We start from the raw sequence: 11,358 nt of genomic DNA, 5'->3' as shown, positions 1-11,358 counted from the left end.
GTTCAGTGTATTGGATCGAGTTGAGTGTTGGCATACTCTATCAGTACCTTCGTTACAGGGTTCAGAATTGACCACCTACGTGGTGAAAGGTGTATGGGGTACTGTTGAGAACCATAGACATGGAACGTGTTCAATGGATATCACTTGGAAATTATTATGTACATAGTGAAGCTGTTATGTACCTTTAGCATTGTTGCTGCACTAGTTCAAATGTATATATGCTAATTTGGAATGCCTGTTGGTTTTAGAATGAGTCGGAACGGGAGAACAGTCCTAATAAACAGAACCAAAACCGATTCCGTGACCGCGAGATGAAGACCATTGCTTACAAAAATGCTTCTAAGAAACCAGAAGAAGAAAATACCGCATTTCAGGCAAAGAGACCCAGAGAAGACGACAGCAATGGGGCAACAAATCTCACTAAGAGGAAGAAGGTGATGAACCAGTCGGGTAAGTTCCTAAACAACGTTCGCCTCATCTTTAACTTCATGTTCACATCTTCGAAACTGACGAATATGCAGCTGGAAGTTTGCTGTAGCATCGCTTAATGGTTATTGCTGCCGGATGCCAGTAATAACTTCTGCTTGATGTTAAAGCTGGTCATAGTAAAATCTAGACACTTGTGTGCTTTGAGTGGAGCCTAGATAATTAATGAGGCTTGCCAAATATGATATATACAGGTAGGTCCCGTTTTACGACAGGGTTAAGTTCCAGTAAAACAAGGTAAAATGAAAAGTCATAAAACAAGACCAAATTATAATGCAATTAAATGCTATCATTCCACCCACAATGCACCACGAAAAACAAAAGAAGCACATATTGTGTGTTTGAACTCACAGGCGTTGCTGCGATGTGTTATTGAGTTGTTGTTTTTGTCATTTCCAATTTTTAGGTAATTTTGAAAAGGTCGTTAATGTGAAAAGTCGTAAAACGGACCATCGTAAAACGGGATCTACCTGTAGTCTAACTCTGTACCTAAAGCATCTAAACTGGTGAACCAACAATGAGAAGGCCACAGCTCATAATATATGCCTTTTTATATGCATTGCTGTTTTCTGGATTTCATTTATTAATTTTACTAATGAGTAATACTAATTATTTATTCATTTCTAGTGTGATCAACTTTTTGGATCCAATTACAATGAATTTAGCTGTTACCATTGTGCATATTATTGATTTTTTATTGAACATACGGTACAACACATATCGTTACAGTTTACTATGTAACTAAATCGAAGTTTTGTCCACAGACAGTTGCCATGGCGATGATAGCGAGGATGAATCCAGTGAAGATGGAAAGCGAACATCACAAAAGCAGGCTGAGCCCACAGTTGTGCTCGAAGACGTTTTAAAAATCCGCTCCCCCATCAGAAAAGGTGCCATTACGAAGACTGCCTCCAAGAAAGAGAAAGAGAGGAAGGCTGATCATACGGAGATGGAGGCAGCCGAGAAGAGAGCACGTCAGCGACTGTCTATATCCCTTGAAGATGCTGTGGAACAAGTCACACAGTCGGGCAGTGATGCCGAGGTTGAATGTTCTCATGATGACAAAGGGAGCAACAGTGAAGATGGCTCAGCAAAAGCATTGAAGGATGAGGAGATCGCTAGTGATTCCGGCCCCGATTCAAATGCAGCAACACCGGCTATGTTGCCTAAGGGAAAACAACAAGGAAAGAAGGGACAGGTTGTTTCGAACTCGGAATCAAGTTCAGATGATGAGGTGTTATCTAGCAAGAAGAATCCAGGAAATAAGAAACAAGAAGACATGGAGTCTGGTAGTGGTTCTGGGTCAGAATCCTTAAAGTCAAAACCGATCGAACGGCCGGCAAGGAGAGGGATAGGTAAGAAAGTTATAGACAGTAAGAAGCAAGTTGACGCTGATTCGGATGATCAAGTGTTAGCTAGCAAGAAGAAAACAAGAAGTAAGAAACAGGTTAAAGTGCAATCCAACAGTAATTCTGAGTCAGAAACTCCAAAGTCGAGTCCGGTTAAGCAGCAAGCAAGAAAGAGACAAATAAAAAAAATGACAGCCAGTAAAGAGCGAACTGACTCTGACTCAGATGATGAAGTATTAGCCAGCAAGAAGAAGGCGGGAAATAAGAAACAAGCAGAAATGGAACCTGACAGCGATTACGAACCGGAAACTTCAAAGTTAAAACCAAAAAAGCGGCAAGGAGAGAAAGTGAAAAGCAAGAAGGTTATGACCAAGAAAAACGAAACTGACTCTGACTCAGATGATGAAGTATTAGCCAAGAAGAAGGCTGGAAATAAGAAACAGGAAGAATTGGAATCTGAAAGCGATTCCGAATCGGAAACTCCAAAGTCAAGTCCAGTTAAGCAGCAAGCAAGAAAGAGACAAATCAAAAAAATGACAGCCAGTAAAGAGCAAACTGACTCAGACTCAGATGATGAAGTATTAGCCAAGAAGAAGGCAGGAAATAATAAACAAACAGAAATGAATTCTGATAGTGATTCCGAATCGGAAACTCCAAAGTTAAAGCTGAATAAGCAGCAAGGAGAGAAAGTGAAAAGCAAGAAGGTTATGACCAAGAAAAACCAAACTGACTCTGACTCAGATGATGAAGTATTAGCCAAGAAGAAGGCTGGAAATAAGAAACGGGAAGAATTGGAATCTGAAAGCGATTCCGAATCGGAAACTCCAAAGTCAAGTCCAGTTAAGCAGCAAGCAAGAAAGAGACAAATCAAGAAAATGACAGCCAGTAAAGAGCAAACTGACTCTGACTCAGATGATGAAGTATTAGCCAGCAAGAAGAAGGCGGGAAATAAGAAACAAGCAGAAATGGAACCTGACAGCGATTACGAACCGGAAGCCTCAAAGTTAAAACCGAAAAAGCGGCAAGGAGAGAAAGTGAAAAGCAAGAAGGTTATGACCAAGAAAAACCAAACTGACTCTGACTCAGATGATGAAGTATTAGCCAAGAAGAAGGCTGGAAATAAGAAACGGGAAGAATTGGAACCTGAAAGCGATTCTGAGTCGGAAACTTCAAAGTTAAAACCGAGAAAGCAGCAAAGAGAGAAAGTGAAAAGCAAGAAGGTTATGGCCAAGGAGAACAAAGCTGACTCAGATTCAGATGATGAAGTATTAGCCAGCATAAAGAAGGCGGGAAATAAGAAACAAACAGAAATGGAATCTGAAAGCGTTTCCGAACCGGAAACTCCAAAGTTAAAACCGAAGAAGCGGCAAGGAGAGAAACTGAAAAGCAAGAAGGTTAGGGCCAGAAAGAACCAAACTAACTCAGATTCAGATGATGAAGTATTAGCCAGCATAAAGAAGGCGGGAAATAAGGAACAAAAAGAATTGGAAGCTGGCGACGATTCCAATTCAGAAGTGAGTGAGAAGGAGAGCACGGAAGGACATAATTCAGAATCTGATGGAGAACAGCATACCTTGCTTGCTAAAGAGAAAGAAGAAAATGCCGGGGAAAAAATTTCGGATTCTTCTGATAGCACTGATAGTGACACAGACATTGAAACGTAAGCTTGCTATATAATAGAAATAGAGAACGAGAGGGAGATAGTGAGTGAGAAGGAGGGCGACAGAGAGAAATGTGGGATAAAAAGGGAGATGGGTAAATAGCATTTCAGTATTTAGATAAACTTTGTTAGATTTAAACTGGCGGTCAGCAGAGTTGCTTTGTATAGCTCGTAAATTTTCCATACATTTCCTTATTTCAGAAATCCGACGAAAAGTTCAGCAGAGAAGACCTCAGGGGCAAAAAAGAGAAAGTTATCAGACTCCAAGGCAAAGAGGAAAAATGTAAGCTCATCTATCACCTATTATAATACATTATGAAGTTGTGGAAATTCAACAATTGTTGCTCCTGTAAGCTGCTGCCCCCTGGTGTCAGATACCAGAAGAACGCTGATACTGTTTTATGCCAGTTGGACATCGAGTGTAGCAGAGAGGATGTCTGTAAAATTGTGGTAGAGCAGCGAAGTCTGTGAGTCAGCTTTCAGGTCTAACTGTTCGACAGATACATCAGGCTGTCTTGATACCATGTATTGTCAAGCTACACAAGTTTTACTGCAGTAAAAGGTTACATCTATATACAAGTAATTATTATATTGGGCCTGCAGTAAATTCCAAGGAATGTGTGACATAGAAAGCATACTTGTGTGCTTGAGTTACCACACTAATGGGTTTAATATGCTAAATTGCGATTTATATTACATCATCTGGCGTCATGCCATTGAGGTTAATTGTATGTATAAATAGTCTCTGAGTAGCTGAGACGTGCCTTAGGGAAAGCTTGATGTCATAACCGTACATGCCAGTGTAGGGCCTGCCTCCGCCAGGAGGAATTTATTGCGATCAGATTTTCTTATCGAATCAAATCATTACCATTAAACCTGTGTATAATGGTCACTCGAGGGAAATGCCACAAATGTCCGTTATAGCCAGGTGTCCATTCCATAGAAATGATAGCCAATTATTTTATATTATGAATACAGGCTAGACTGTACATGATTTTCTTCGACTTTCATTAAAATGTGTGCCTCCGGTCAGTGTTCTGGTGATGGTGAATGTATTGTTCTTTCTCTTGTCGTACTGTTCTCCCAACAGTGGCATGATAAGACTGCGCACATGTCGAGTTTTTACCCCACATTTATCATCCCATCAGGCATGATACCTGCAGGCGAATTCCACCGTTTCCACTTCAATATTAAACCTATTAAATTATCAAACCGAGTTCCGTTTATCTCCGCCCGTGGCTGCAGGGCAGGAGGGGGGGGGGAGTACACAGTGCTACCATGCTAGTAATTATCTCTACAAGGAGTAGAGACAGAGGGGAGAGAAGAGAGAGAGACAGAGAGGGAGTTAGCGAGAGACAGAGAGAGAGAGAGAGGGGAGGAGAAGATCGAGAAGGGAGAGAAAAAGAGAAAAAGAGAGAGAAAGAGAGACAATTAGTGAGTGAGTGAGTGAGTGAGTGAGTGAGTGAGTGAGTGAGTGAGCGGGTGAGTGAGCGAGCGAGTGGGTGAGTGAGAGAGAGTGAGCGAGTGAGTGAGTGAATGAGCGAGCGAGCGAGCGGGCGGCCGAGTGAGCGAGTGGGCAAGGGAGGGAGTGAGTGAGCGAGCGGGTGAGGGAGTGAGGGAGTGAGTGAGTGAGCGAGCGAGCGAGCGGGCGGGCGGGCGGCCAAGTGAGCGAGTGGGCAAGGGAGGGAGTGAGCGAGCGAGCGAGTGAGGGAGTGAGTGAGTGAGCGAGCGAGCGAGTGAGTGAGTGAGAGCAAGTGAGCGAGTGAGTGAGTGAGCATCTGTGGTGCAATACCTCATCCACACTCGACGCGTCAGTCACGCCCCCTGGAGGGTCGTTTTGCGCGCACGCGTTGATGTGGGTTAGTGGAGCAAGCGCACCATGGTGTGGTGGCAGGGGGCTGCGTCTGCTGCCGGCGGCTGACTGGCTGCGACGCTGTGTAGCATCACAGCCGCACTGGTGCGAGTTGTCGAAAACCAGGTGGGGTTCTCCATGCCCCGGCTCGTTTTCCTTGCTGTGAACTGAAACTTGCTGCGCCTGCACGCGCAGCTACGTTACAATACCACACACTAACATACCGGTATATGTCACGGCAACAATTACGACATCGTGCGTACATCATATTACAGGGGTTAAAATTAACTTTTGAACACGGGAGTCCAACGGACTCCCTACCCTCAAAAGGAGGGAGGCCGTGGCAAAATGAGGGAGTCTGCACTCTGCAGTCTGAGGTTTAAAATTTAAAAGATATTAACAATAACTCGTGTGCTTTTTTTTAAGATTCATGCAGTTGCACGTCTGCTAAATTTTCTTTGGGCATTACCTGAAAAAATATGGTAATTCTGCGAGGCTGGGCTCCGGAACGAACTAGTCAGTATGGCAGAATTTTCAGGGAGTCACACGGACTCCTGCATATGTCAAATCAGGGAGTCCGCTCTGGAATGAACTAGTTAGTATAGCAGAATTTTCAGGGAGTCACACGGACTCCTGCATATGTCAAATCAGGGAGTCCGACAGTAAATCAGAGAGTATTTGACTCCGGACTCCCTTTAATTTCACACCCGGGTTCTCACCTTTTCTCAGCTTTTCTCACCTGGTTCTTACCTCCTTTCGGCTATTAGTCATTTCGCGGGGGGGGGGGGTTAAAAATCAGAGGAAGCAAATGAAACTCAAAGCCACTTGCTGAAGGCATTGTATTTTTACATACTTGTGTTAAGGCCGCCGCACACCAGCCGATTTTACAAACGATGAAGCGATGAAGCGATGAAGCGATGAAGCGATGAAGCGATGAAGCGATGAAGCGATGAAGCGATGAAGCGATGAAGCGATGTAGGTGTGCGGCGGCCTTAAAATCGGCTTTAGGTGTTGCGGCGGCCTTAAAATCGCGCTCTCGGTTCAAAATCAACATGTTTGATTTGGAACGATCACCCGATAAAAATAAAATCGTTTACAAATGAACAGCGCACACCCCTACCCGTATCGGCACTGATTATCATATCGGGCCGATAAATCGCGCTGAAAAATCGTGCTGCAGTGTGCGGCAGGTTTAACGGCAACATTAAGATAGTTGAAGGTGCTCGACTTTAGGGATACTAGTATCATAGTATGCCAGCTGCCAGCTGCGTGTATAACCCAGGAGCGCGGATCCAGAGGTGTTTGGGTGACCAGTTTTGCATATGTTCTTTCTGCCAGCTAGGGGGTCGCGGGCATGCCCCGGAATTTGTAAAAAATTAGGTATATTTGGTGCATTCTTACTGCTTTGAATTTGAGGCCTTCGTGACCGGTTTCTGGAAACCGGCTGCAAACCCCTAAATCTGCGCCTCGGGATTACCTATCTTTTTATGAACAAGCTGCTGTATGTGCACACTGATCTTGATTAGCGGAACCCTCTACTATTAAATATGTTACCCTCTTTTTGAAAAAAAAATCTATTATTTGCTTAATGAGGACTCGCGTTAAATTGGCAACCTAGCTGAACACCATGAATTTATCTGAAAAGCATGCTGTATGCGACATTAATACACGCTAAAACCACCTGCAGCAACACTTTGTGCATCAACGGCCAGCTCGTGCACGACGACAATGCCATGAATAAAGTTTCGTATTATTAAAACTATAAACAAATATGGCAAACGTGTTGTACCCACGCAGTGGCCATTGTTTCGCCACATCAACCCAGCTTTCTCTCTCTCTCTCTCTCTCTCGTCGCTCTCGCCTCTCCTCTCTCTCTCTCTCCCTCTCTCTCTCTCTCTCTCGTCTCGCTTTCTCATCGCTCTCTCTCTATCTCTGCTCTCTGCTCTCTCTCTCTCTCTCTGCTCTCTCTCGCTCTCTCTCTCTCTCTCTCTCTCTCTCTCTCTCTCTCTTCTCTCTTCTCTCTCTCTCTCTCTCTCTCTCTCTCTCTCTCTCTCTCTCTCTCTCTCTCTCTCTCTCTCTCTCTCTCTCTCTCTCTCCTCTCTCTCTCTCTCTCTCTCTTCTCTCGCTTCTCTCTCTCTCTCTCTCTCTCTCTCTCTCTCTCTCTCTCTCTCTCTCTCTCTCTCTCTCTCTCTCTCTCTCTCTCTCTTCTCTCTCTCTCTCTCTCTCTCTCTCTCCTTCTCTCTCTCTCTCTCTCTCTCTCTCTCTCTCTCTCTCTCTCTCCTCTCTCTCTTTATCTCTCTCTCTCTCTGTCTCTGTCCTCTCTCTCTCTGTCCCCTGTCTCTGCTCTCCTCTTCCTCGCTCTCTCGCCTCTCTCGCTCTCTCTCTCTCTCTCTCTCTCTCTGCGTCTCTCTCTGTCTCTCTCTCTCTCTCTCTCTCTCTCTCTCTCTCTCTCTCTCGTCTCTCTTCTCTCTATATATAATATATATATATATATAATGCATATATAAAAAACCCAAGGCAGGCAGTAGAGCAAGTTGACCCTGTGAACACTGAGTATAAACGACGCCCGGGACTCGACTCAAACCACTTGGAGTTTCCGTACGCGTAGCAATTTCACCTCGCCGAACACTCCGTAAGTGCAACTGCAGGGCTATATCAGGGCCGTCACGGCACGGTTTAAACGATTCGCCGAAAACGTTGAGAAGAAGCAAATTTAAACAAGCAAAGGAATGTGTAACGTGTGGTCAAGACGGCACTCGTCTGTGTGGTTGCTTGACCGCCACTAGCCTGACCAACCATGTCTCCGATTTTGCATTAAGTGCAGAGGATGTCAAGCACTTGGTCCGGTCGGACTCTGGGGGTAACATCGCGCGATAACTACTGGTGACTATATGTCGCAGTTTTATCTCCATACTGGCTGACGCGGAAAAGAGCGCGTGTGCTAGCGATGACACTGGTGAAACAATATCTGGTTATGTAACCTGCCGGTGGGTGCAGACATCAATGTCAGGTTTTACATGCGGCCGGTGCTCTAGCCAACGTTCCTTATTCAAGACTGTTCTCGGTGGTGTATGCAACTAAGAATGAGATATTCCATGATTTCTGCTGACTGCCTCCTTAATATGATGTCTTGAGTTGCCATTTAGAATTCTTGTCCGTCTACGGCAGACACCCCCCCCCCCACTTTCCTATGGCGGTCGAGGTCTACACGGTTTGTTGGTTGATTGATTATTGTGATGTGCAGTGATATAACTGCAGTTAGTATAGTTTGATTGATATCACCATATGCGTGCTGCCGTGATGTTTTCAATTGTAGAGGTAGCATCATGGCGTAGCAGTTAGCCATTAATATTGCATTCAAAATCATGATTATGGTATGCCCCCCGGAAAGTCTCGCTAGCTAACAACCCATGAGGCCGGCCCCTGGAATAACTTTTGGTAAAAACAACACAGCCGTTAGAATTTTATGCGACCTGTGGTTAGAGAGAATTTTAGAGTTATGGAGTGCCTGAGGGCCACTGCTGGCCCTTGACAGCCGTGTCAGGTGCTTATTGATGTGCCGTCTTGCTGACCTGACTGTTACATGCTGATGATTACCTGTCGCTTCCGGATAACAAGTTGTATGGCTCAAAAGAAAATATATGGTCGTGGTTACGGTTTCCCGCACCGACCCTATTATTCCCAGCGACCCTAAACATTTTATTTCAGTTTTTGAAAATTGGAAAAAAAAAAAAAAAATTCGTCTCTTTCTGATACATTGCGTTATATGGTTAAATTGTGGGCAGGGTTTACGGGGCGTTTAAATTTCTCATCCCCTCCCCTACCTCTGTTGCTTGTCCTCCATTCTCTCGCACACTCTCTTTTCATTACTCTCTCTCTTTATTTCCTCCTCCTCCCTCCCTCCCTCCCTCCTCCCTCCCTCCCTCCCTCCCTCCCTCCCTCCCTCACTCACTCATTACTCCTCCTCTCTCTATCTCTCTTTCTCTCTCGTCTTTCTCTCTGTTTCTCTCTCTCTCTCTCTCTTTCTCGCTTCCGCTTATATATCTAGTCTCCCTGATCTCTCCATCTCTCTCTCTTTTCTCTGGCTTTCTCGTCTTTCTCATTGCTCTCCCCAAGATACGACGCACGCACGCACTCGCCACACTCGGTCGACCTGCGCTTCCTCTCTCTTCTTATATCTTCCTCACAACGTTAAAATCCCGGGCCGTTAACGTCTTCCACACGTGTTACCTTCCTGCAGTCCTTCGTCTCTCGCGAGGAGAAGGCCATCCGCGGACGGAGGAGGCAGGCAGGGAGGCCGGCGGCGGCGAGTCTCTGCGCTGGCGAGGATGAAAGCTGGGCGCCATCGCTTGGGCTTCGCGTCGCCTTACGCTCAGCTGAGTTTGCCGACTGCCGCAGAGCGAGCCGCTAAGAAAGATCGAACGGCTCAATGCAGATTCTTACGCGAAAACTGGCCTGCAAGGTGAGCTGCTTGCTGCCGCTTGGCACATGGACGCGGTCGTTGGTCAACGAGTGACTGACGCGGTGGTCATAGACTGAGCCCCAAGCGTGTCAAACGACGTGACTGACGGCGTGGTTCAAACGGATGACCGACCCGGCAGTCAAAACGATGTGACTGGAAACTGAGTGGTCAAACGAGCTGACCGACCAGGTGGTCATTCAAACGCACCTGTGACGCCGATCCGGGCCGGGTCAACGGGCGTTGACTAGGATGGGTGGTTATTAAGACGAGTGACCGACCAGGTGTCAAACCGAGTGCCCAAACCGGCCATCAAACGACCGGTGACTGAGCAGCGAGGTGCGGTCAAACGACGAGCTGGGGTGACCAACCGGCATCTTACACTTGAAGCCCAAAATAGTAGATGCACCAGACATGGGGCTCAGGGATCAGTAATATTAACTATGTCGATATAGTAATATAGAAATGTACAGACAGCACACAAAGGGACGGTAGCGTGTAACCTTTTGTACTTTTCTTTCAACGATGTCTTTACTATTGTAGCTATGAATCAATTTAGCTGATAGAATGTGACATGACGAAAATGAGTATGAACTTTAGAGGATGAGTGTTGGTCTAGTGTAAAATTCCCACTGGCGTGTCACTCAATGACTTCGCTGCTAGATAGAGTGAGTGTGATGTACTATATATAGATTTCCATCGATTACCAGATACTGGAGAATCAACATCGGTTATACCTTGAGAACTTGTCTTGAAAAAGGTACTTAGTAAGGAAACTTTTCAACATACTGATTATAGCTATGTGACTTTAATGTTTTCGGAGGTTGACTCAGACTGGTGTGTGTTAACTACGTGTGAGTGAATTACATCCTGCGATTAGTCCCGTGTCACATATTCATTTGTTAGTCAAATTTTCACTAGAAGTAGAATCCGAAATGTTTCTCTAGACACTCCTATGAAGACCAATTTGCACCAGACTAGAAATTCCCGGCCAAGGACGAATCACTATTGAATCAAAGTGTTTTGTGATAATGCAAACATTGATAGAGTGAATGCACAGGATATATCACTAGAAACGACTGTCAAGATACTATTCGATACTCCACATCTAGTCAAATGACAATGTATTTAATATTAACGATGCGCATGAAATTGGCTTCAGGGCCTTGCACAGCAGGGGCAGATGTTATTTACTTTTGTTGTTTATTAATAAAGCATAAGTGTCGTTAATCCATGTTCAGCTGCATAGTCTCAAACAAAAGCATTAACTGTTCAAAAAGTGAACTCATTGACATTGATAATACTGCAGGACCAAGATGTTAATGTACCAGCAGAACAGGGCAGAAGCTCAAACCCTCCTCCAGAGGTTTTTGATTTCTCTAGGCGCATAATCGATTCCCAGCATTTCCTCGATGCCCCAAAACAGCTTAACCTGAGATTGAGAGACTTGAGTCTGGCGTGACCGGTAGTGGCCAGCAACATATACAGCTGGCGATGCCCTCGAAGTTATGACGTTGAAGGGAGCGCGGTGAGGTTGACCGGGGACGCCGGA

The 11,358-nt window shown here is 45.2% G+C and overlaps 1 protein-coding gene across 1 annotated transcript in view; it reads left to right on the top strand.

Moving 5' to 3' along the window:
* LOC106809817 (protein IWS1 homolog) overlaps positions 1-11,358 on the top strand; it is a 31,222-nt gene that overhangs the window by 5,756 nt on the left and 14,108 nt on the right. Inside the window, exons 5-6 of the mRNA XM_014813028.1 lie at positions 2,235-3,495; positions 3,697-3,778. Of these exons, the coding sequence (XP_014668514.1) occupies positions 2,235-3,495; positions 3,697-3,778 (1,343 nt within the window). The remainder of the gene's footprint in view (positions 1-2,234; positions 3,496-3,696; positions 3,779-11,358) is intronic.

The sequence above is a fragment of the Priapulus caudatus genome, unplaced genomic scaffold, assembly GCF_000485595.1.
Source record: "Priapulus caudatus unplaced genomic scaffold, Priapulus_caudatus-5.0.1 Scaffold387, whole genome shotgun sequence".
Classification (NCBI taxonomy): domain Eukaryota; kingdom Metazoa; phylum Priapulida; class Priapulimorpha; order Priapulimorphida; family Priapulidae; genus Priapulus; species Priapulus caudatus.
This window is presented reverse-complemented; position numbering and strand designations above follow the sequence as displayed.